Genomic DNA, 27,200 nt, shown 5'->3' on the forward strand with positions numbered 1-27,200 from the left:
TGGGAAGAAATTAATTTAAATCCAACTACAGTTTACTTTTGCCTGTAAATAAATGGAAGTAGCATATTAAGCAACACAGGAGGCTCTTATTTGGTGGACTTCTGTATTTTAAACCCTGGTCAAGACTCATGTTCTTCCTAGCAGTAGGGACTCAGCATAAAATATGACCTCAGAAAGGCAGCCTGCCTTAACTTAAGGTCAGATATGTCACAGACTTCCTTTGCCAGAATCATGATATGTAAGACATCTCATTGAGTCCCGGTCCTTCAAATATCATTCTGATCATCTTTTAATGTGTTGTAAAAGCATTCCCAGTGGTCTTTTAACTATGATCATACAATTTTTAGATGAAATCAAAATATCTTATTAGAAATTCGCCTCTGAGTTGTGGGCGGGACTGTTGGCGTGGAGTGAGCCTGCCCCCTTCCCATCAGTCATCTATTTAAATGCTCTCTCTCATTACTTTACAGTCCCTAACAACCTCAAGCTAACATTAGTGGTGCAACAAAAATGGCGAGCAAAATCTGAGCTACAGTTTTGATCCAGAGGCGAGGTCAAACAAAGAAAAACAAAGACGTACATGGATCTGTTTGTCTGCAAGTGGATGCATCAGAATGGAGCTGAACAGTGAGCTTGTGGCCTGCTGATTTGTAGATTTTACTTCGCAGCTATTTTAAACAGTTTTTTTTTCCGTTTGCTCCTGATTCAAAATGATTTCAATAAAGAAATTTGCCAAAAAACTGCAATGCAAAGTTTAATTTGCTTTACACATGCCCTCCATCATAACAAAAATGCCACAAGAACATGTCAAAAAAACCAAAAACACAATAAAAAAAAAAGCAAGAACTAGAATCAGAATTTCTAAAGAAGACTCACTCTCCATCGTCCTGGCGACAGCGGACATAGAGGATGGCGCCGACGATGAGTCCAATTACAGCGAGCGTGCCAAGAATGCCTCCTATGATGGCGCCAGTTGATGGAGGTTTAGGGTGTTCTGTTTTTTGTTGTTCTACGGGTGAGGAACACAGACAGAAAAGGGAGAGAGGGAAGAAGACAAAAGTAACAAACAGTTATGACCACTTCATTTAAATTTCATGAGTCTGCCTCTGGTGTTCTAATGTTGCTCACTTGCAATTCTTGTGTTTTATGTGTTTTACAACCAAAGTATGCGACTGTGTGAGTCCAAAGCCCTTCATAAACCATGGAAAACAAACACAAATAACAGTGATACACACAAAATATTAAAAATGTATAAGTTCTTCCCTGAACTCCTCGTCACACACGCTAACTCTCAACTGCTGCAAAGATTGCAATGAATCTCAAGCTTGCTTCTACATTTCACTTCAATTAATAAGCTGTTTATGATTTTCAGAGGGCAGGGAGGCATTGGAGTCTGTAAAAGCCCCTCATTAAAGTAGGCTCTTATTTAGAAAGGGAAAGAGAAAAGTGGCTGACAGGAGCTGCATGCAGTGCTGGCTTTGCACTACCGCTGCCTGTCATGGAGGGTTTGGCAGAAACAATAAAGGAAGGGATGCAATGTTTTCACAGGTTGTTTAGTCCCTTATTATAAAATCCTTTTTTATCGCTGTCACCGAAGTAAACACACTCTCATCTGCGCCTCACACAGAGATGATGAAAGGAGGACTGCAGATGCAGCTCCCCACGTGGAACCTTCAAAGTTGATGTTAGTTTAATTGACGAGCAACAAAAATGTAATAATCTTGTTTGCTGCTAAACCACAAAAATGCTGCTACTGCAAGTACATTAAAGAAGACAAAATAAAAGAAGATACAGAGTAAAAAAAAAAAATCCTTTGATGTTGGAGTATTTCCACCTCCTTCATTATTATTATTATACCTGTAATTTTATTTTATTACTTTGCTGAAAAAATGCTGCTGAGGATCACTGATCTGAATGCAGTAATTTCAGATTTAGCTAAAGATGTACTTATCTGACTTTGATGATTATATCTTTTAGAAAAATACTTTAATAGGAAAGACAGGGGAAAATAAAAAATACAACAAATATCTGTAAAAGCCATATCAATTCTCACCCCCCATGCCCTATTGTATGGGGGGTGCATCTAATGCACCCGGTGTCTATTATATATAGCCCTGTTTCCTCTCTGATGCGCACATATTCTGTTTCAGATACCCATATACTCATATACAACTACACGTATATGTAAATACACACATAGAAACATTCAAAAATCATTTGTCATGCATAAACAGTCATTTGCTCCCATTTAAATTTGAATCCCAACACCCAAAATGCATCTCCACTTAACGCAAATGTATATTCATAAATATATACATATATTTACAGATCCCATTGTATTGAGTGTAAAATGGATCTCTTCCCTGCATGTTTAAACTGTAATTAAAAGTTAATATAATTTACAAAACAGCCAAAAACGGGTGAATCAACAAAATTTCATCTATACTAACCACGACTTTGTTAAAACAAACTGTTTGAATAAGCGGACAGATTTGTTTCTCTCAGCTCCTTCACACAAGCCTTTTATAAATGTGTAAAAATAAAATATGTTATTTTCTGTCATTTAGGGAAATACAGGTAAACATTTGGCCCTTCATCTTATGGACATGACTGTGTTTGAAAAAACTGACTTAGCTGGTGTCATTTGAAATACAGAAACAAATATTGAAAAAAAAAAAGAGTCAGAATTCAGAAAAAAGTCAAACATCTGAGAGTAGTTTGGAATTGAATTGAGCAACTGATCACCTAAGAAAACCCCTTAATGATTGAATTTAAAACAAAGCTTTGCTCCTTTGGGTACAAATTGAATGGAGTCTGGAAGGGAGAGGAATGTCTAATCTGATGAGTGCAGATTTCTCTTTTTTAAGGTTAATTGGTGGTATCATATAAGGAGGTTCTGGCATTTACCCCTACTTACTCTTAATATAAAATGATAAATGGAAGATTCATAGGACATTTTCTAATGAAGGTCAATGAACATTTTTTTCACTCATTGATTATCACAGTGAAGTCCAGACCTATATTTGATTGGTATCAGCTTTTAGGATCAGTTTATAATCTAAAGGAGAATCTGAAAGATTTCTAACCAAGTTTAGGAACCAAAAAACATCATAATCCAACAGGTTTTCCATTTTAAGACAACAGCGATAAACCATCTTCTGCATCCTAAATAGGCAGGAGGGGAAATAAGGTTGTTATTAAGTTTCTCTTCATACAGCTTTAAAATGACTTCCTCATCTTCATCGCTTCTGCCAAAAACAATGTGCTGCAAGTCGCTCTGTCTTTTATCTCGTCTCAGTCGTCCACTGGCTTATCTGAAGTAATTTAAACAAACCAGCTCTGCAGGGAAAATAAAAGGCCACAGTGTCCTAATGTGCATACCTGTGCATGATTGTATCTGCTTTCGCTGCTAATGCAACATTCAGTTTGCAATTATAATTTTATAATAACAGCCATTTCTCATGCTGATAACCACACTGCTGGTTTTATTCATCAGTAAAATGACTGAACACAATTTTCACAGAATCAAAATACATTTTGCTCTCAAAAATACAAAATTCCCCAGAATCTTTCATTAAGAATCTGTTCAGTTGCTCTTCACATCCAGCAGGTGGCGGTGCATATCAGATCAAGCCAGCCCAAAGAAAACAGATCAGATGGAATCAATAGAAAAGATAAATAAAGGCAAAGGTAGAAGGAGCGGAGGACTGCAGTGGAGAAGGACTGTGGGTGCGGACAAGGAAGTGTGAACAGATGGAAGGAGGAGGTAGAGGAAGAAGGTGACACCAGCCTTCCTCAGAGCTGGAAATGGAAGGATGCAGGCATACATCACACACACACAAACACACACAACCTCTGCCATCTGCCAACAGTGTTTGCTGAAGTCTCATTTGATTCATGTCACAGTCTTATCAAACTTCACTCTGACCCTGATTGCCATTTGCCTTCCACGCCTCCTTTTCAGCAAACAATGAGTTGTGGCGCCACCTGACTAATTTCCCACGGGTGACAAGCGAGGGTGTAGAGCATTTTACCTGACAGAAAAACAAACTGAAAAAGAAAACACCCTTTAAAAGTTAAGCCCAAACAACAAAAGATGGGGATGTAGTAAATGTGATGTGTTATAAGCAACCACATTACCCAAAACAGCCTCCAAAACATCCAACATGACCCCTGTCGACTGAACACACCTGTTCTCACCACAGAGAGGTTGCAACAGTTTGTGTGTTTAAAGCCACTCGCTTTTATGAGCAATTGCAACAAAAAGAGAAAGGAATGCTAATGCCCCAGATTGGAATAAACAGCTAAACACAACTTTCCACATTGCATGTTTTGGAAAAGTTTGATTCAACAAAGAAAATATGCAATTTGCTGTCTAACAGAATTTTTAATATCGGAGGCCGTTTTTTGGCTAAACTTTCACGACTCCATTCCACCACATCAAGACAAAATTAAAAGGGCAGGAAATGCCAGACGGCATGTGTGGAAACAGAAAGAGTTTCATTACCATAACTATGAAACCATATTAAATATATAATCAAAGTGGCACTGTTATCAGTCTGTGAGCCAAGATTATCAGTGAACAGGGTCAGAATATGAAGAACAGAATATAATGAGAGAGCACAATCGTAACTTGCCTATTTTGCAGTCTGCTTCAGGGATTTTGTCTGGCTTTTGGGCAGATTTAAAGCTCATGAAAAGGCGAGAGGCTTCATGACAAAAGGATGGAGCCGTATGGGATCCTTAGGTAAATGGGAAAAAAGCGGCTGTGAGGAAGCTTGACGTTGCTTCGAAAGAATCTATTATACTTATTTCCAGCCTGATATTTTATTCCGCTCCAGGTGAGTAGTTTTTTTGTGATTTACAATAACAGGAGCAGCACACTTATTTTAATCTTTCCAAATCTACTTCTTCTTCTTTCAGCTTCTGCCTATAGGGGTCACCACAGCGGATCATCTTCCTGCCACAACTCCCCCTCCCTCTTGTCGTCTTCTATTGCATCCAGGAACCTCCTCTTTGGTCCCTTGGCTCATAATTTATCACTTTCATGATCTGCATCTGGTCTTTGCACAAAATTTCATCCTCATTTCCCTCAAACCTCAAGATCTTCAGAGGAAACCTTTTCATAATGGTGTGACCCACAAGCACCATTGCGCACATTTTGGGTCAAAAGAAGGGATGTGTTAGGTGATTGACAGAAACAGCAAAGGATTCACAAGAAGGATTCTCATGGAGAAAACTCAAATTCATTTGGCTTCATGAGTAAAACAACGAAACGTCTGATAAAAACAGTCTCAGAGTTTTCAATCTGCCTTGTTCTTTTTTCTTGTCAGGATTCCAGATGTTTAAAACACATAAAACAGCGTTGTGAGTCCAAAATGAGATTCAGAAAACAAACATGTTGTAGATGTGCAATGTGTGTTAAATGTAGATGACATTTTTGCCAAAAAATAAATGCAACATTCATGTAAACCAATTTTGTGTGATTTGTGTAATGGTTGCTAGATTTTTGTGCATCTTCTTGAAAATTGTCTGCACAATGACTCCCCAGCTGTCATGTCCAAGTACTGTAAATATTTACCTAAAGTGAACCAAGGGTTTCTCTCAAAATCAAGTAGTTGTGTCCACATTTAGAGAAGTCTCTGCGAAAAACTAGTGTGCGCATTGAAAACAATAGACCACATTTTATTGCATTTGAACATTTTGTCATTTAAAATAAAGTATCTTAATCATTTAAGTTTTCACCATCAGTGGTTTTATTAATAGTTTTTGTAAAATGTTCATTTTTATTACATTTTTACTTCTGCAAATGGGTCACATTCCGAAGTTAATCCAAAAATAAAAAGTGAGATAATGTGTCCGAACTATGTTAAAATTGGACTAGGTAGTCCTGCACTGTATGGTATTTTAGGGCCCTGACAATTGTTAGTAAAAATGTTTATAACTGTAAATCATCTGGTGTTGTTGGTTCACTTTTCTAAAGCTTCCCAAACCAGTTTCTGTTTTTTTCAAAAGGTTTTTCATACAATTGTTGTTAAAAGCTGAGACTAACACAACCTTTTTAACTAGTTCTAAATCTTTAAACCTCTAAACCTTTAAATCTTTAAACAACATAGAAGGGCTGGTAAGATGTGTGCTTACTTCCAATATATCTGTTTGGTGGTCGAGGCAACAGTCCAATTTTTGTTGATCTCAAACTCAGCAGATTTTGTGTTGTTGTTGCTGAAAACAGAAAACCTCTAATGTACATTCAACCTCATCTGTTGGATTCCACGCTACTGGCAGACGGCTGATTTCTGCCAAACTGATAGAATATTTATCAAAATGTTATCATCTTAAATAAATACTCCAGGCTTCATACTGGAGCAGAACTTTTAAAAGTAAAATTGTGCGCACAGGGATTTGCTGATGTGCACGAGAGCCCTTCAGTTAGACTTTTACTTCTGTAAAGCTCTGCCTACTCCTGTTTGTTTCTCACTCCACAGCCTGGGTCAACCTAGACCTGCAGATTTAATGCTATTATCTAAGTGACACTCAAATGGTGTGAAATTGCTGCTGTATCACATGCAATTTAAATGGAATTGAAATAACAGTCCCTATCCAAAGTGCTCTATTGCTCTCCCACAGAAAAGCATCCAGTGTGGGGGATGTGTTAGCAATCAGAGAAACACACTCTGCTCAACTCTGCACTGAACTATCCCTGCCTGCTTTTTGTTTGAAAAAAAAATCAACCTTCACAATAAAACAAGTACTTCCCTAAACCGCTGCATACATTTTCTTTAAATGTAGGTTTAATGCTGTGATTGCCTTAACAGCCGTCATTATTTAACATTCAATTTCAGAGTGGAAAACTCCAATAACCTGCTTGGTATTTTAGATCTTCAAATAAAACAGATGTAAGACCCCCAATAGTTTCTATTTGACATTAAAAGTGACACAAAGGTGGCCTTTTAATTAACAGCAAAATCCTTTCCCTGACTTTGCATGTCCAACAGCTGTTAGGATTAGTCTGTTTTTGTATAGAAAAGTAATACAAAACAAAGGTAAAAACTGGTTTTATGAGTGTGCTGCCAACATGTATATCTATTCTTCCTTCTCTTGTGCTTCTCCTTAAACACATGCACATGTGCATTCAGCTGGTTTATATATAGCAGAATCAGTGTTGGAGGGAAGGTGGGAAGGAGGACAGAACATAAGTAGTGCAAGGAGGATCTGTGGGAACGGAAACAAAGGAGAAATGGAGAGAATCAAAGTGAGCGCAGAGGAAGTGAGGGGAATAGAGAGAAGACTGTGGGTGATGATGGATCAAAAAATGAAGGACAAGGATGTGTCGGAAAAGCGCTGTGGAAGGAGGGCTGAAGCAAAGTGGGTGACAGGACCGTTAGCTGCCTGAGGAGGAGAGGAGATTTTAAAGGTCTAAACTCTCCTGAGGGAGGCCATGAGTGACACTACACCAACTGCTTCTTTATCTCTCCTTTTTTTTCCGGCAGTGTCTCCATCGTCTCCTATGTTGCTGTAATGCTCAAATCTCTTGCACAAGCATTTTTATGCTATTTTCGTTTATAGTCATCAACATCATCAAGTTGTTTATCCCCAACCTGTTTCATGCCACGGACCGGTTAAACGTTAGACAATATTTTCATGGAGCGGCCTGTGCAAGGTTGAAGTGGGCATCTGATTTATTTACTTCCAGTTTCTCTTTACTTTTGAGGGTAAAGTTTACTTCCTGTGTAAAATGCCCGCATCTGCTTTAAACTTTATTTGTATGTTAGATTTTGTGTAGGAAGCATTAAAATGTGATACAGATTTTCCCTTAACCCATTACTATCAAAGTGGAAGCTGAAAAATCCAACGTCAACTTCACCCTTATTCAACTTTTAAGACCCAACATAAACAATAAAAAACAGTCACTAAAACTTGTATTTTTTAAATATTATAATTATGTGAATCCACCATTTAAAAAAATTTATTAGCAACATCCTTGTAACATTAGACAGCCAGTTGCTGAATGTTATGCAGTGTGGTTAAATACACAATAAATCTGTATTTGAAGTAAGGATTCCTGCTTCCTGCAGGAGCCTCTTTTGTTTCCTCACGGGCTCTTTTTTGACAAAGAAACAGTTTTCAAAGTAAAATAGAATCAGATTATAAATAAAGCAGAAAGAATGTAGGATGTGCTTTTTTCCTCCCTCTGCTGTCCAGTACCAACTGTTCCACGGACTGGTACGGGTCCGCGACCTGGGAATACCACTGTGTTAGACAACTGCTCAGGTACAGTCATGTCTTCACGAAAAATGCCAGGGTGGCTTTCTTCACCCTCCTCCACAGATCAGCTCTCACAGGAAGGGCAGACTGACTTACAGACAAACACACACGCACGCACGCACACCTGACGCGCACGCACGTACACACACACAACAAGCAAGATAAGCACACATCACAAAACCCCCCACAAAAAGGTCATAAATGTATACAATTGAATGCAATCAGAGAGCAATCACCAGCAGAAGAGAGGCATGTCCATCAGGAAGTGGGAAAGGACCAGTAAAAAGGTGTCTGACTACACAGGTCAGCAAACCTCCTCCATTCAGTCAAAAAACATGTTTTATTGGATTTCTTTTTGTTTTTTTGAGCAAAACACTGTAATTAAAAACAATTTTCAGTTTTATGCACAGGTAAGAAGACATTTATGCAGATGAAGAAATGTCAACAATCATGTTGTTTTTCTCCCCCATTTGTGTTTTCTCTGCCTGCAGCTCTCATTTGGTTTCCATATTTGTGTTTTTCAGGCACTCACGCAAGCTGTGGAAATACTAATCTAAAGGTAAAAGCTCAGGTGACAAAATGCAAACAAGCTTTTAAAATCAAAACGGAGTCAAGTGAAAGCATGCAAATGGAAGAAAGGTTGCAATATATTACAGTTGTTTGAATAAAATAACAGATATTGACACGCAGCAGTCACTGTGGATGTAAATGCTTTTGCAGATGCCATCCCCATGTTTTCAACTACTCACACACAGGCTTCTTTAACTGCTGCACAAATTCGGTTTGATGCAATCTGACTTATAGTTGTTATGTGACTTCAATTTTTTTTTGTAAACTAAACAGTTTGTTTATTACTGAGGTCAGGCAGGAATTCTGTGATTGTTAATACATCATAATGCAGCTCTTAACATTTTTACCACCTGATTAAAAACATGTCTAAACAGTGATCAAAAAATGAGAGAAAAACACTTGATGACCTCAGTTTTAAACAATGTCACCATCAGCTGAGCTGCGTTCATTAATGAAGCTTGTTACTGAATCCTCTGTTGAAGTGGATTAAAATGATAAAAAATAAAATGCTGGGATCCAACAGAAAAATATGAATACTAATGAAGTGCTTTTAAAACTTAAACTGCAAAAGTGGTATAGGATACTTTGCAGTTAAGAGAATAATTAAACAATACATTGTGGAATATATTGTAAAAATTAAAGTTTGTTGCTCGACTTTTAAAATTGGTATTTTTAATAAATTCTTTTTCAGTTTTCAAACATTTGTCTTGCTGTCTCTTGAACTCTTTCCATTCAATCTGAAAAACTTTAAAAACAGACTTCACCACTTTTAAGTGGAAAAACACTTAAAAAGTGTTTGTCAAAGTGTATTTGCCTAAAGACAGTTTGACATGTGGGCTGACAGCGAGGGAACCAAGTCTTTGATCAAGGGTCAGTCGCTCTAACTCTGCATTCACATTTTGGAGATGTTTTTCGAGAAGTGACCTACCTAGCAATCAGTATGTCAGCTATATTACCAGATCTACAAGCTTGGATAAATACGTAGTTTCTGCACCATCAATACATTAATAAAAGCTGAATTTTTTAAAGGGTAATGAGGCCAAAATTGCTTTGATGTACTCTTATCCTCTTGCACATCTAGAAGTGACAGCATCTTTTTTTCAGACCAGACATCAATATTTTTTAAAGAACATTGGCCAGCAATTCATTAGTTTATTTATTACCTAGGTTCAAAAAATTGGATCAACTTAAAAACAAGGGTTGTCCTAATCCAAACAAGTGATTGATTGAAATCCGATGTTGCATCTCAATCAGGGATTGAATATTTATTTTATGTTTAAATGATAAATGATAAAAATATGTTGTTTACATTTCGGCATATCCCCTCAGGGGTAGACACAGCAAATCAGCTTTTTCCTTGGGATGCCCTTCCTGACACAACCCTGTATTTTATCTGGGCTGGGGACTGGCACAGCAATTAGGTCCAGACTAGGGCCCCCTTGTGGCTACATAGTTAGGGAGTAGCTTGAAGGGTCTTGCATGAGGACCCACACTGGATTCAGCTCATCGCACCTTTTGACTCTCATAAATTATAGAGTTCTATAAGCCTCAGCAACTCTTTGTGAATGTTTCAGCATGTCATTGGACCTGTTTCCCTGTACCACAGGTCTGCCATTTCCAAGTGGCGCCTCATGCCCTACAGCTCAGTCCTTCGGCAGCCTCACGAGTGTAGACAGAAGCCTTCCTCCTCATACTCACATTATCTTGAAGGACAAGCTCAGACATTCAGAAGCATTCGCACCAACGCAGGAGCTGAGCAACATGCGGTGTGTGGCCACCATCGCGGTAAAGACCACTGAAGTTATGAGTGCACACAAATGACTGCAATCAGCCAGCAATTACCATGAATGAAGGGGGAATGATTATGAACTTGTAGGCTGAAAGCACCTTTATTCCGTTTACCAAGGGACTTTAGAAAGAAGCACAAGGGCTGCAGGGTGAGAATGAAAAGGTGACTGGAGGGGGGAAAATCACACGGACAACAACATAATTTAATAGTATGCTGCACATAACGTCGATTTTTTGAGTGAATGCAGCTGTTTTAAACTGCTACAGCTCTTAGTCACATAGGATCCCAGCAGTGAAAATGCTCAATTTTACGATAAAAATTACAATCCTGGCTTCAGTTCAGGGTAATTGTTTGACATTTTGCCTGCAGTGTTGGAAGGCCATCTGTGAAAAACATTTTAATGTTACATCATACTTCTACAAAGAACACTAAGGAACTGTTCACTGAAAAGATCAACGGAAATAGAAAATAAGCTAATTATGCTGAGACAACTTCTTTAAAGTTTTATTTTTGTTTTGAAAAAGTTCCTTTTAAATTAGTTCTCTCTGTAAAATCATCGTGCAAATCATATTTTATGCACTACAAGGAGTCCTTAAAACCCATTTTTTTCTTAAAAAAAAGCAGTGTTCATTATAATTTGGAGGGTTTTAATACATTGTTTGTTGTTGTGATTATTGAAGACAAAGAGATTTTGAGAGGTTCACAGTACTCTGTCAAAATGTTTGCTTGCGCTAATGCCATTGATTGAAATCTTATGTTGCATCCCAATCAGGGATTGGACATTTATTTAATGTCTAAGTGTTAAATGATAAAATATGGTTGTTATACACCTTTAGGCATATCCAAAAGTGCTTTCTTTCTTTTTTTTAATTCCTTTTTTGAAAAAGTTTGGGAGTTAGAATAGTCACAGTAACTTTTATTTTGGTGCTTACGTCTGTTTTTTACGTGTTGCGTGATACACAATGTGTTTTCACAATATTGTTATAATCTTATCCCTTGTGCTATCTTAGATGATCCCACCCTTACATTGATGTGTTCTCCCTACCATGACAAAGGTGGATAAAGGTGTAAAGGATTTCATGTAATCCATGGACACCAGTGAGGTTCACAAATCATTGAAGAAAAAAGGTTCAGAGCACTGTCTAGTGGGTCTAGATGACCCAACTCCCAATGTTAAAGTGCCTAGGATAGCACAAGGGTTATTTTGAGTATGTGTCTCAAGGGGGGAGTTACACTTTCCAACAGTAGGTAGCATTAGATTCAACGAGATGGTATTGAGATGTCAGCAGCCCTACTTTTCAAGATGGCTGACGCATGGCAAAGAGGAACATCTCTGTCGTCTCGTCTCATTATTCTCTTGTGTTTTACAGGATGCATTAACTTGTTCCACAGTCCCAGAATGTGTGTCACAGTTGCAACCAAAGTTATAGGTGAATATGCTAACGCAAACGCTTAAGCAAAAGGGTAGCAGTGTTGAATTGTTTTTTTTATTTGTTTATTTTATTTACGGGTTTCCAAAAAGGTCAGGTGTTAGTGTAATCACAGTAGTCTTTGTTTTATCGGTTTCAGTCTAATTTTTACCTGTTGCAAGTAGAGTTGGGAGAATATGTTAATGTGACAAAAGTACAGCGGTGTTGGACTGTTTTTTTATGGGTTACCAAAAAGGTTAGGAGTTAGCAGAATCACAGTAACGTTTGTTTTAGCGATTTAAGTGTTGCAAACAAGGTTAGGAGTTACAGGTATTGTAAATAGGCAAGGCAAGGCAAGTTTATTTGTAGCACAATTCGTACACAAAGTAATTCAAGGTGCTTCACAAAACAGAAAAATGCATTAAAATCACAATACATCATAGAAATAATCAACGTAAAATTTACTTTAAAAGAAAAGAAAAAAAAATATTGAAAATTGATTTAAAAATAAAGGAAGGAAAGGAAAGAAAAGTGCAGGTAGGACCTTTCAGTCATATACACGGCTAAACAGAAATGTTTTAAGTCTAGATTTGAACATGAACACAGAAGAGGCCTGTCTTACGACTTCAGGGAGGCTGTTCCAGATTTTAGCTGCAGAATATTGAAACGCTGATTCCCCTTGTTTAGTTCTGACTCTGGGAATCAACAGGAGGCCGGCCCCTGAGGTCCTCAGAGTACGAGATGGTTCATATGGCACTAACATGTCAGAGATGTACTTTGGTGCTCGGCCATGGAGAGACTTGTACACAAGCAGAGCTGCTTTGAAGTCTATTCTTTGAGGTACAGGGAGCCAGTGCAGAGACCTGAGCACAGGACTAATGTGATCATACTTCCTGGTTCTGGTCAGGACTCGAGCAGCAGCATTCTGGATGTACTGAAGCTGTTTTACAGCGCGTTTGGAGAGGCCGGTGAGCAGGCCGTTACAGTAGTCTAACCTACTGGAAACAAATGCATGAATAAGTATCTCCAGGTCTGGCTTTGACACTATGTTTTTGATTTTGGCAATGTTTTTCAGATGATAAAATGCCGCTGATGTTGCTGACTTGATATGGCTGTTAAAGTTCAGGTCAGAGTCCATGATTACCCCTAGTTTTCTGACTTGATTTGAGGGTTTAAGAGACAGAGAATGAAGGTAGCTGCTGACAATTTCTCTTTGTTTCTGTGGGCCAAAAACAATAACTTCGGTCTTGTCTGAGTTTAGCTGGAGAAAGTTGTTCTGCATCCACGCTCTGATCTGTTGGAGGCAGTGGCTGAGTGAATCCACCGGCCCATATTCACCTGTTGTCAGTGACACATAGATCTGAGTATCATCTGCATAGTTGTGATAAGATATGTTATTGCTGCGTATTAACTGCCCTAGTGGCAGCATGTAAAGGTTGAACAGAAGGGGTCCCAGGATCGATCCCTGGGGCACACCACAAGTCAAGGCCATGTAGTCTGAGACACAACTCCCACAAATACACTAATGCGGCTAACGCTTCTAACATGGCTAACGTGTAGTATGTTACAAACAAGTTCTAGTTACTGTGAACGCAGTTAATAAAGTCTGACTGACAGACTTATCTCACTTAATGAGGCTTAAAGTTTAGTGCACCGGATATGTGACAAGTTCGAAAATAGACCATTCATTCCGGTGCACCCTATAGAACAGAAAATAGGATAGTATTCCTTTGGAGCCTTATAAAAATGTAGTCATTGCATTCAAGTATTATAATTTAAAAATTGTTTTTGCTTTAGGAACAGAAAATCTGAAATACTTTTTTTTAATAAATTAAACCAATGTTTGCTTTTACTGCATTTTGCTGATAAAAATCAATGATCTACTGAAAAACTAAGAAAATTCTTAAAATTTCTGTAAAGTTTGTAGATGAACTATTAGTGATGCTAGGTGCTGATGACCATGTCCTTTGTTTTGCTTGTAGATCTTATGATGTTGATAAAGAGGGAACATTGAGTAATGAAACAAAGCTTTAGTCACTGGCTGGTTATATTTGCAGATTTAGCTGTGAGTTTTTTTTCGTCTTCGTCTTCTGTTTGTCATACGCTTGATGGTGACGCAGTCAGAGTTTTGTGATTTTCCGTTTCTTTGTGAAGGAGAAAAGGCTGAATTTGGAACTCAAGGAGTTCAATAGAGTGTCGTTGAAAGAGGCTTTTGTAATAGAGATTGTTTTAATGATCCGCTCCATCAATGCTGAACATCAGAGTGGTAGTATCAGTCTTGTCTGGCATTGATTGAGCAACAGGCAAACTTTGGGCCTGACTGAGGATTTTCTGAGAGTGAGTATGAGGGCGAACTTTCCTTTAATATACAGCACTAAGAGCCCTTTCCAAACAAATGGGACTAAGGAGAGAAGAAAAGATGAAGATCAGCAATGATCTGCTGGTTGAGGGTCCATCAGATGATGCCTTGGCTGATGAGGACAAGTGGGATGCAGGAAGAATCACAGATGATTTCAAAGCAGCTCACTCTGCACTCAGTGTAATTAGCCTTTTGAGAGCGGACGGGCCGTCCAACCTGGCACTCCTCTGCTGCAGCAGCTCCCCCTCAGCATACGCGCACACAAAAAACACACACCTCTGTGTCTCGCTACAAGAGAAGCCGCTCTGATGGGATCTTTCAAATCCTATTTCTCTGCCTTGCACACAAACAAACACGCTTTCACAGAGAGAAGCTCAAGCACAGTGTGACCTTTCAGAATAAATCTGCCTGTCAGTGCTCCGTGTTTGTGTGACAGATATCTTTGGATATGCAACACTTCCAGTCTTATCTGAAGCCAGAGATCCCCTTTCATTTCCTGACAGTGTAAGCTTTTTCTGTCCTTCCTCCCTACAGGTACACAGTTAGCAGGGCAAAGCATACAAATATGCACACTCTCACACTCTTTTACGCGTGTAGACACATTCTGTTGCTCGTTTCCTCAAATAACATAGACAGGAGGGGAAGCTGGGGGTGTCGAGCAATGGGGCCCGGGAAGTGAAATGGCATTGCTTTCTAAATGATCCAGAGCAAATGAGTTTATCTCAGAGACAGACGGCCCCAAACCCTTCAGGATCAAACTAGGTCATAGCAAAAGAGAGCAGGAGGAAACGGATTCAAGGGGAAAAAAAACATGTGAGGGGGGTAGGGCCCCCCCACCCCAAAAGCATAGAGAGAAAGTAAGAATCCCACTGAACTCATTTGGAGCTGTCGCCTCTCATTGGGTGAACACACCAACGTTGACATTTCATGGTGTCATCTATCAACTCGGGATGCATCAAGTCACAGGAGAAGAGGAGACATACGTAGCAAAGATATGGTAGGCCTGCTTAGCTTTGCGTTAAGAAATGTGTAGCTTAAACCTAAACATTATTTTGGGGCTTTGATCTATTGGAGCATAGTCTGGAGTATAGTACTACTACCAATTGACAATAATTGTAAAGCAGAAGAAAGTTTAAGTGTTTTTACCCATAAAAACACATGTATTAAGACAATATGGTAACTGAGGGTGAAGGAGACACAAGAGATATTTCCAATTCCCCTCAGTGACAATGATTTAAAATCTATAACAATCAATGTCAATGTTTAGGAGTTGTTTAACTGACAAACTCAAGTCCTTGGATTATTTAAAGTGCTGAATTACTTTTGCTGTAAGACAGCAAATGTGTTCTTAAATGTGTTCTGAGCAAAATTAATTCTGACACATACCAGAACAAGAATATAATCTCTTCTTCTACCAAACTTTTATACATATTTTCACTACCTTAGAGGTGAATTGACCAATTTGTACATCCTGTCAAGTAAGGGCCAATTAATCCTCACACATCCCCTAAAACTGATCTTTTTGGTATTGTTGTAATAAAACTGAAAAGTTTTCTTGATTGGGGGAAGTTGTCAGCTTTTGACGTTGAAATGACTGCACTGTTTATTTCCATCCACTCACGTTGTAAAAATATTAATATGTTAACTGCTTTTGATGCATAAAACATTGGTGATTGTTAGTTATTCCTGTAAATTTTGCAGTCTAAGCACTTTTATCCAGATGAAGGTGTTGTCATTAACCCTGAACACTGAACTTCATCGTCACCTTCAGCAGACAAGTAATCGAAACTGAGACTTGTGATTGATGTGACAAACTGTTGACTTATGGACATTTACCAATGAGTGAAAGAAAAGATCTTGCAGCATAACACTTTGGAGGGATTATTAATCACCAAGAACCTAGAGTAGTACATATGTAAGAGCAATCTGATAGCAAATGAAGGGCAAATTTTAAAATCCCATCAATTTTTTATCATTTGTTGCAAGTGTTCCAAGCGGTCTTGTAATTACCATTATGCTGTTACGGTTAACCTGTGTCATTCTCTAGGATAGCTATTCAGTTTTTAGGCATATTCCAGCTCGGGTGTGGAAAACAAGTATTTACATGGATTTAGTCGCCTACAAGTGAATGCATTAGAATGGAATAGGGGAGGGAGCTTGTAACTCGTTGATTGCAGATTACAAGCTTTTTCAAAAGACATTTTTTTTTGTCTGCTACTAAATCACAACGATTTGAATAAAGAAATACTCATTTTTAGGAAACTTGGCCTTTAAATCCTCAAATGTACAACGCATTTATTAACCCTTCAAAACATATGCATGACTATTTAAAGAAATTAATTAAGTAAAGGGTTAGAAAAATACAGACAGAAAAAAAAAGAACAATCAAGGGCACTTGTTGCATAATTTCTTTGACTCAAATATTTTGGTTGTTAATTGGTCATAGAATGTACAACTGTTGACTGTAATTATTAGAGTTAATATTTTCTTTCATGTGAGGGATAGTATGATTACAGAGGACAATACTTTCACTGTTTACATGTTTTATTTGTGTTTCTGCATCTTTAAAATGGCCTATCACCACTGTTTCAGTCACAGTTTCCTATTTGAACGTCTGAATGGGGTTTGATTCTGACGGAAACGCTGGTGGCAGCTCAGCGTTTCCGTAAATTCTTAATGGTCCATTAGAGTCTCTAATCTTTCTTAAATCCGACTACTGATGTTTGGTCTTACAAAGAGCTAATTCACGTTTGTTCTGCCTTTGTAATTACCTCTGGATATATGCAGAGAGATTTGAATCTGTATACAAGTTAGGATCTGTCCAGAAACTCTGAGGGTGGACTCATTGAATTCAAATATTTAAGTGAAATTTCCTGCAGCCAGTTAACCAGTGAGCCCCTTGAGGTTTCGTAAATTAACTTGCATCTAAACAAGTCAGCGAGGATTTTGCTGATCAACATAATTTGCTGGATTCTTTTGACAGGATCTTCCCAGAGCAAACCACGTAGGAGCAGAAGAAACCTAAAAGTTTTCCGAGCACACAGTAAGACATTTAAATGCACGGCAGTGAGCCTGAGCACAGGGATTCAGATCTGAGGAGGAGCTGAACATATTTGTTGGAGAGCAGGGACTGTTTGCGTTTTAGGATTTTGAGCGAAAACAGTGCATTACCTGTGCGTGACAAGGAAGATTAATGCTCTCAAATTGAAATATTTCTCTGCTGAAAAATAATGAATAATGAGCCCCCACAGACATCAATAAACTACAGAATTTCCTGTGATCTGCATGAGGTCTGTAGACATTACAAGTCTAACACCAAGAATCGACTGGTTTCATGAACTGCTGGTGAAACATTCAAGTGGTTGGCTCATGCTGTTCGCATGTTTCAGTTAGTCTGTTTTAAAAAAAGATACTTTCACACCATGTTGCTGTATTTTATCCCCAAGGTTCTTCTGGTAGGAAGTGCGGTATCAGTGGGGACCTATTTTTGCAAATATGGATAAAAATGTAGACTTGAGTAGAATCGAGCCAAAGCTGGTGTTGGCTGATAACAAAGCAGTTTCCGATGCAGTGAACTGAAGGTTTAGCTGCTGTACTCCAAACGACTCCATTTCTGTGTTGTGCTGATAGTTGAGACATCATCCCTGAGTCGCAGCCTTTGCCAGCTGCAAATGTAGCCTCCTCTCTTCAGCTTTTCACCCTTTGCAGAACTGTGAAAGACCTTTGGAGCCAGTTTGGCATTCAGCAAGCAAAGTAGCAAAACTAAAAGGTTAAGGGACTGTAATACCTGCATGAAAAATGGGAAATGGCAAAAGTGAGCCGTTCTATTTTGGAGCAGTTGGGGTGGACTCAATTCAGACTATCGGGGGTGACCTCCAGAGAGAAGGGAAGCCGATTCCAACCAAGAACTTCTCGGGCTATTTCAAACCTTTGGATAACACTCAAGTGCTATTTCACTGGAGTCCAGGGAACACTTTTAATATTCAACCTACTTTAAGTTCACTCACTCCTCCAGACATACTCGTACATGGAGCACATGTCCCTTCAAGCCACTTCAAACACTCTTTGCGGTTTAACTCCAAGCCCTTCAGGCCCAAATCAGGGTCATGTTGTCCTGACGGCCAATCAAGAAGCCACTAAAAGTGAAGACTGTTTGGAAAGAGTGTATAAGGCACCCCATTACTGGAATCACATCAAGTTTGTGTGAAAGTGAGAGAGCCTACAATAGATGACCAATCATCCATCATTCAGACAGCATTTTTGCCACCTGGGTGCCCAAGCAATGCCATGGCAACAGCGGCTGTCTGTTACCAGGTGACTGTGAATACGCAATGAGCTGAGGGTGCGGGCTTGTGCCGACAGAGGAGAGGTACAGGTCAAAGAAGGTGAGATGCGCTCACTCACACACAGGAGAAGGTTGAAGGTCAGACGTGCAGACAGGCGGCATGTGGAGGTCTGAAAATTCAAATGCAGCTGCAGAAAATAGACTTAGAGCAAGGGCAGACTCACACACGAGAGCGCTGAGGCACACAAACATAAGCTTTAGAGCACACAAAAAGCTAGGGATCGGTCATGGGAAGGACACTGCACTCAAATGGACACACACAGCGTGTAGAAACAAACCCACACGTTGAACAATTACACTACGGGAAGAGTTAAAAAAAACAAAACAAAACGACAGGCACTTTTTTACAGCTGTAACATCTGTCACGTGACTCGCTAGTAACCCCACAATAAACACTTGTAAAGCTCATCTGCATGCAAAGCAAAAACATGCTGTTTAAAGTTAAACTGATAGGGATGCTTTCAACATTAATCCACTAAACTGGTTGGGACACTTTAACAGCCCTGACAAACGTATTTATCAGCTAAATGGTTTCAGTCTGTGATCATAAGGAAACTACTTTGAATTTCTACCTTTTAATTTCATGACAAGTCCTTTCAAACGTTCAGTCTGTTTATCTGACAAGAACTAAACACAGCATCTGCAAAGGATCACATCCTGAAAGATTCTCATTTTGATATGGTTCAAGACACAGTAACTGAACAAAGGCCTTTTAGCCTAATTAATTCAACATCTAATCTACTTTTCACAATAATTAAACAGATCTCATCCTTTAGACAGACCAGACATTACTGGCAGCACTGGAAGTTTTTCTTTGAATCACAGAGTAAATTTAAAAGTCAGCTATTAAAGTCCCACTCTGATCCTCTTATGATCTATTTTTAAAGCGTTCCCAGTGATCTTTTAATTAAGATTATGTAATTTTTAACCAAAATAAAAAAAACTGTGTTGTTTAGGACATAGTTTCTGCAGAACAATAGTAATTCATCTGGAAATTTCCCTATGAGTTGTGGGCAGAGTAAACCCACCCGTACTTCCTGTCATCTATCTGTTTAAATGCACTCTAGCTTACAGCCCCTCACACTTTCAAAACTAACATTTTCGGTGCAACAAAAATGGCAAATAATATTGGAGCTATCCAGTCGTATAGTGTATACAGAAAAACAGACGTACATGATGAAATTCTTTACAAGTAGATGCATCAGAATGGAGCTGAGCTGGGAGCTTGTCTCCTACTAATTGTAAATTTTACAATACACCTTCATCAAACTGCATTTTTTTCGTCTGCTCCTAAATCACAACACTTCGAGTAAAGAAATGCAATTATAAGCTTTTTTTTTTTATTCTTAAAAATGTCTTCCAAAACCAGAAAAATGCCATGTTAAAAACATCAAAAACACAATTTTCCTCAGAGTGGGTCTTTAAGCTGGAAAGGAGGAAGATAGCAGCATTCTTTTCTACAAGTTTGTCTGGGTCTTGACCTCAGTACGGTGGTTTATAATATGGCCATGCGAGCAGAATAAACTGTGTTTGACTCCAACCTTGGACTGCTGCAAAGAGCAGTATGACATGAATTTTTAAAATATCACATCCTGTAAACTGTGACTTTACCTTATAGGTTAAAGCAGCTGTCGGTTTTTAGACCAAGGCATGAATTCTGCAGGGTTGGTGTCAATCACCCCCACCCCCCAAAGAAAAGAAAAATAAATTAAACTTGTGTCAGCGTTAATAAAAGCTTCTGTTAATACAATATGTTGTGATGGATGATGCCTCAAACTGACCACAAGGCGATAAAATACCCAAAAAACATGAACTTCTGCATTGTTGTGTCACTCAAAACCCAATGTCAACCGAGGCTCAAAATGCACCACAGAACCTTTGAAACGTCTTTGACTTTGCGGGGCAACTGGGCGAATCGCAGTCTGTGTACTCAACACTTTTCTACCAGAACCAGTATCAACTTCATTAGCAGGAAGAAGTAGTTGGAGGTTTATTGTCAATTAAAAATAAAACAGGACTAGAGAACTTCCAGGAGAAATGACAAACTGACTTTAGTATGTTTGCCAGGCTGAAATTTGGAGGAATCTAAAGTTGGCCTCAATTTTACCACAATAAAGTCAACAGAGTAAAGACAACAATTGGCAAAATGGCATCCATACATTTCCCAAAGCAAAGGACAAGCAGAGTGATGCTAAACTCTGACCAAACTAAAGGACCAATGGAAAGCTATAATATTTCAGACTTTTTTTTAAATTGAACTGAAAGAACCTGTACTAAAACAGAGTTCCTTCACTACTGTTATGCCCTGGAGATATTTTATGAAAATGAAAGATTCATGCAGCCTAAAATGTTGAATATTTTCTTCTTTTTTCTCATGGGCATACTTGGTTTAATAGGTTTAAAAATAAATACTTAATTTCTTTTTGAAAGTTTAAACTGAAATAAGGCACATAAAATGGCTTGACATCAGTACCAAAACTTTTAAAACATCACCCAGCACAAGTTATGATGTAATCTCTGATTGATGTCCATAAATCAATCATTTCTGCATCACCTCTGTAGTGTCACTCAACCTGCAGCTGTAAGTAATGATATGAATGTGAAATGTGTGATTAAAGACATGGCTGAGTGCTGCACAGCCACTTCACTCCAATGTCAAATCAATTCAAAGCTGGGATGAAAAGGTTTCTTCTCCTAATATGACTCTTGTGAAATCCAGAAGGTTGTGAATGCAATTTGTGTTAATTTCTCATCTGCCTGTGAAATGAGCTTTCAGTATGTTTGAAACACAAGGGGCATGTTTGCTGCACCTTGAGGAGGCTGTGTGTTGGCTCTGTGTACATCAAACTGCTGTCAGCTGTCTGTTCTTGTAAGTGGAAATATTTGATGGATGTTTCACACCTTTGTTTGGGTGTACATCTGCTGTCTTCCTGTTTGATCTTGTTCTTTTCTTTGAGAGGAAGTTTCGGTGCTTTCTCTGTTTGCCAGCGTTTAAATAAGTGTGTGAGTGTGTTAGCTCCACTTGCTGTGACACTGTTCTCTGCTGGCGGGGAACCGTATGCTTCCTGCCATCCACTGCCTCACCAAATCATTCACCCTTCACACACACACACACACACGCACACACACACAGAAACACACCCAAGGCCCAGGGCCCTCATGCCCTTCCTGTCCTTGGTACCCAATCGGTCATCTGTCCCCTCAATGCTGACCCACACAGACGTAAGAAATAAAAAAAGAAAATCCAGGCAAGCATGAAACAAACTCACAACTGCAATCAAACACAGTGCACACATGCAGGCAGACACTCAAACAAAGCAAACATGCTAAAAATTATTGAGGAGAATGAAAGTGCAAATGAACACAAACATAATGTTTATCAGCCAAACCTCCCAGTTTAGGCCGTAAAAAGGACACACAAACTGCTGTAAGCACTGTCATATGCTGAACACTAATGAGCATGAGAATGGTAACACACCAACAGTCAGTAGGTGACAAAACGACGCACAGACTCCTAATCATTTCAAGTGAGAGCAGTTAACAGGAGAAAAGAGTTGTTTTTTTCATGGCTACGGTGTTCATTTCAGCTGTAAGTATCTGCACAATAGGGCGAGTTCAGGAAGCAATTTTCTCATTTTGCTGCAACAAACTGCAACAGACTTTGTGAGAAAGGGGCAATGAAGCTTGTTTAAAAGAAGAACCAGGATGCTTCAGATCGTTTAGCAGCACATCCTATTTAAACAAGAGGTCTACAACCTTCATCATTTAAAAGAGCCACTGATGAAAACAGAACAACCCTGTTTGACCTCAGAAATGATCATCCCACATGCAAAGTTTTGTCCCCTCCCTTACATTACAAGTAAACCATAGGTTAATGCAGGTATACTAAAAACAAGTGCATTTTGTTCTGGCTGCTAAATTAATGGTCCCCAACCTTTTTCAGGCCACTGACTGGTTTATTATCAGACAATACTTTCATGGACTGGCCTGTGTGAGGCCGAAGTAGGCATCTGATTTTTTTTCTGTCCTCCAGTTTCCCTTAATTTTTGAGTGTAACGTTTATCTTCATCCTCTGTAAAATATCTGCAGCTAGTTCAAATTTTATTTGTACACCAAATTTCATGTAGGAATGATTAAAATGTGGTCTAGTTTTTTTTTTAAACCATAACTGTCAAAGTGGAAGCTAAAAATGTATAAAGTAACTTTATCCTAGTCTGACTTTTAAGATGCAACAAATAAATACAAAAAAACCTCTGTATTTAGAGCATAAACTCATGATTGTTGTCTGTTACTTTACAGCTTTCTTTTGAAGTCAAAGGTTCTTCTTCTCTTTCCTCTCTGGCTCTTTTCTGCCAAAAGAAACGTTCTAAATACGTGTGTTTTTTGTTAACTTTGCTAGCTTGGAGGCCTCAGTTTACTGGTCGGCACAGGCGCTTTAAAAATGTAGTGGATGGATTTGAGACATTTGACAGAGAGACTACTTGGGTCAAGAATGAGTCAGATGTGGTGGAGAGAATTCAGTAGTTTTCCAAAACAAAATACTAAAATTCCTTCAGAATCATATTATAAATAAAATGGAAAAAACACAAGTTTTTATCGTTGGACCTGCATGGGTCTGTGGCCTGTGGGTTATGGACCAGTGACTTAGATCATTCAATAATGGAAGATGATTCACACCGGCAACTTTGCTTGTAAGGTATTTATAAAAGTTAAGAAAATTGCTTCTTGTAAAATTTTATTAAAAATATACACAGGTGAATTTCATGTTGATCTTAGGTTGCAAATCTTTAGAGAGGACATTTGTCTGTAGGTGTTTATTTTGAAGCACAAATCACTTACAGCAAACTATGAATGATGGGAGTTCAGAAACTCTATGAGTCATGCTTCTGGATCAGGACAGAGCTATACACCACACCGCAAAGATGATATTCATTGTTACCTTCTTTCAACACCAAAGCAAACATTTTCCCAATCTTAGCACTCCCTACACTTATCCATTAAGCCAAACCTCATCTTGAGCGTGTTTGTTTTCATTCTTCCATAAATAATTATTTAATCCTTCCTTTTCCTCCTCTACAGTTCTCCCCCAATTCTTTGTCCATTCTTTTTCTCCCTCGTCATCCATTATCCTCTGCCTTCTTTGTCCATGTCATCTCCACCTACTCCCGTCTTTTAATCTTTCTCTGTCTCTCCATCCTGCTTTGTTTTTTTACCATCCTCTTAATCTTCAATCACATTGGGGGGGGTGGTGGTGGTGTGAAAATTACACGAAAGCCAACAAAGTGTTTCGTCTTGGCAGGTCTTTGCAAGTCCGCTGAAGAAAAGAAACAGTGTTCTCTCTAAAAGACGAGTCATAATATTCTCTTTTATGATGATGCAGGAGAGACTTGTCTGACACATCATCCCCGACTCTCCCAAAGGTGTTTAATTAGGCTAAGATCAGGAGGTTATTAAAGCCATAATATAAAAACATTTTTGTCATGTCCATCCAACCACCCAAAGAAGTCCTTGTGCCCTGTGGATGAGGGCTTTTGTCTTCCATTTTTATCACTTAGAAGAACTTTTTACTAATTTGGATTAAATTATCCATCTAAACTATTTTTCAATCATCCTGAAAGGTGATGAACTCGCTCCAGTGTTCATTCTGGGGAATTAATTAGCTTTTGTGTCGCATTATAAAACATCCCATTTTAATGATAAAGAAGATAATGAAGAAGTAATTAAGAAGTTTGATTCAAACGGAACTTTTTTCAATGAATCTGAAACACGATTTTGAATTATTTGTTTTATCCTTTTTTCCTGAATTCATCTAAGTGGTTGATAGGATCCTATAAAATCCGGCCTCCAGCCTCCAGTCAGAAAGCTTTAGATCCAATCCTTCTCTGCTCTGCCGCACGTATGTTTGGATGACATCCAGTTCTTCAGCTGCTGAGATGAAAATAATGGGTGGAGGATAAGAATGGCAATGAATTCTGCTCTCTAACTGCTTTGAACTAAATGCATCAACGGGAGGAGGACAAAAAAACATCACAAAAAGCTTTTTATTAAACACAAAGCATCAGTTCTGGTTACCGGTACGAAACCCACTGAGATTACTGTTGTTGTGAATTTGGGCTGTATAAATAAAATTGAATTGAATTGAATAGTTCTGATCACTCTCTAAACCATAAACGCACAATGGAAGTGTAGGATGAGGGGTAATAATCAGAGAATATTTTACTTACTGTTAATATGTTTAAATTCAACTTAACAATAACAACTAGTTGTTAGTAGAATGCTAGAAGTTTGAAATTTCCCACTCCTCTCTGGGGGAGTGGGAAATTTAAATTGTTTTCTCAATAATAAAAACATTTAGCTTGTAAAGAAATGTTATTTTATGTACTCAAATGGAAAATGGGTGTGATGTCTTTCTTTTATCAGTATGAGGGTTAGGTTGGGGGTCAGGGATGAACGTTGCATCATTAAATTAATGCCTGGAGTAACTGCTGCAGAGGTTGTAAGTCATTTTAGGAAAAAAAGTGGTTTACTTTTGGTTTCCAATATATCTTACAAGATATGCTAAACAAGATTATTTCCACCTTTTTTTTTTCTTCTTTTTTTAACTTGTCCTGTCCAACAGCTGGGCAGGCAGATGAGAGCTGACGGCCTCTTGTGTTTACTGGTTGTTTATCGTTACGGTAAGGTTCAAAAATAGTACAAAAAGGGCGGGTGCCTGTCCACACACACAAATGTTATCAACACACCTGCTGGCTGAAAAAAATGTCCACATGTCAACATGTACACAAAATCGTTAGTGTTCACACATGCATACTTATGCCTTTAAACCAACTAGTGTGAAATTTTTCAGTCATTCAATCATGCAAACTGTTAGTGCAAAGGTGAGCTAACACCTGTGCTCAGGTTAGTGTTTATGTTTTTCTAAAATGGACGGTGGAATGTGAAAAGAAGGAAGGAGAGTGCCCAGCCATCCCCACACCAAGACCCCCGCCGCAGCATCAGCGGCAGCCGGAACCCCCAACGCCACACGGCAGCAGGCAGGGAACAACCGCCCCCCGGGCGACCAAGACCGCCACCCAGGCCAGGGCCAGCAGGACCGCCGCGAGGCCCCCAGAGCCAGAGAGCAGGGAGGCACGGAGGGAAAAGGAGCGCCGCCCCAGCCCAACCAGGACAGCAGCCCCCCCGCCGCGCTGGGAGAGCCCAACGCAGGGCCCCACCTGAGAAGGGCGCCCACAGCCCCAGACGAGCAGCCCATCACCCCCCAGGAGTTCCGGGAATCCCCCCGCCCCAGCCCCAGGTACGAGCCAGGACCCCCCAAGGGAGACCCGCTCCGCACTCCAGGCAGCCACCCACCCGGCCCACAGTTGGTCCAGGGAGGAGCACTGTGTGTGCATGTGTGTTGGAATGTATATTTTGAGGGGGGAGGGGTGTGTGTACTAAGGGGGTGCAGTTAAAATTGGCGGGTAGGGCACTGAGGGGACATCTCCTGATTACTCACAGTGATGTCCCCTCACCCTCCCCACCAAGGGGCCCTAAATGTCTAAGGTGCGGTTAAAATTGGCGGGTAGGGTGCTGGGAGGACATCTGCTGCTTGCTGGCAGTGATGTCCAAGCATCCCCCCCTACCAAGGGCCTACATGTCTAAAGGCCCGTACACACCGGGACGAATATTTGCCAGGCGTTATTCGCCAGCGTTTTTCGCCACGTTTTTTGTGTTCACAACCAGGCGATTTTCGCTGACGATGAGCCGAGCGAACATGCAATTTCCTTCCCTGACATTAGATGGCGCTTAATGTAAACAGAAATACTCCTGTACACAAGGTGGCGCTGCGCAACTTTACGCTTCTTAAAGTCGCTTTTTCACTCAGAAGAAGAGAGCAAGTATTTACGCGCTTGTCAGAATAATACAAAGAAAACATGAATATTTCAAGCACCAGTAGCTCCAACTGGTGCTTGGTTCGGGGATATTTTAGAATGTCCGTCATTATTTCTTCGCGGCAGTGTAGACGCTACTTGGCGTCTATCTTCTTCGCTGGTATGTGTGCTCAGCAAGGCAGTTTTGTGTTTGAGCGCCCCCAAGTTGTGTTTTACTGTAACTTCAGAAGCTCCAGACACGTGTGCAAAAGCGCCATTCTCATTGGTCGAATTGATTTCGACGCGACGCGTCGGGAAAAAAAAAACGAACCCGAGGCGTTTTTTTTTTGACGCTTTGGCGCGTGGCGTCGGTGTGCACGCTCTCATTGGTGCCCTTTGTTTAGTCACGAGGCGTTAAACGTCGGCGAAAATCGCCGGCGAAATTCGTCCCGGTGTGAACGGGCCTTAAGGTGCAAATAAAACCGAAAGATGGGGGGGCCCACTCCATACAGCAACCACGGGAGGGGGGGAACACTGCCAAGTAGCCCCCCCCCCCAAGGCGCATCACAGGCTAAGCCCCCCACCCCCTCACCCTAATATGAGGTTATATGAG

General features: G+C 39.6%; 1 protein-coding gene across 4 annotated transcripts in view; it reads right to left on the reverse strand.

The window, feature by feature from the left end:
• The window catches only part of pvrl2l (PVR cell adhesion molecule related 2 like), a 340,090-nt gene that overhangs the window by 10,845 nt on the left and 302,045 nt on the right, over positions 1-27,200 (reverse strand). For all 4 annotated transcript variants that reach the window (XM_011481007.4, XM_078954848.1, XM_011481008.4 and 1 more), the window contains exon 7: positions 877-1,009. In XM_011481007.4, coding sequence (XP_011479309.1) covers positions 877-1,009 — 133 coding nt within the window. The remainder of the gene's footprint in view (positions 1-876; positions 1,010-27,200) is intronic.

Source organism: Oryzias latipes, chromosome 11 (genome assembly GCF_053564925.1).
Source record: "Oryzias latipes strain Hd-rR chromosome 11, Olatipes_Hd-rR_3.1".
Classification (NCBI taxonomy): domain Eukaryota; kingdom Metazoa; phylum Chordata; class Actinopteri; order Beloniformes; family Adrianichthyidae; genus Oryzias; species Oryzias latipes.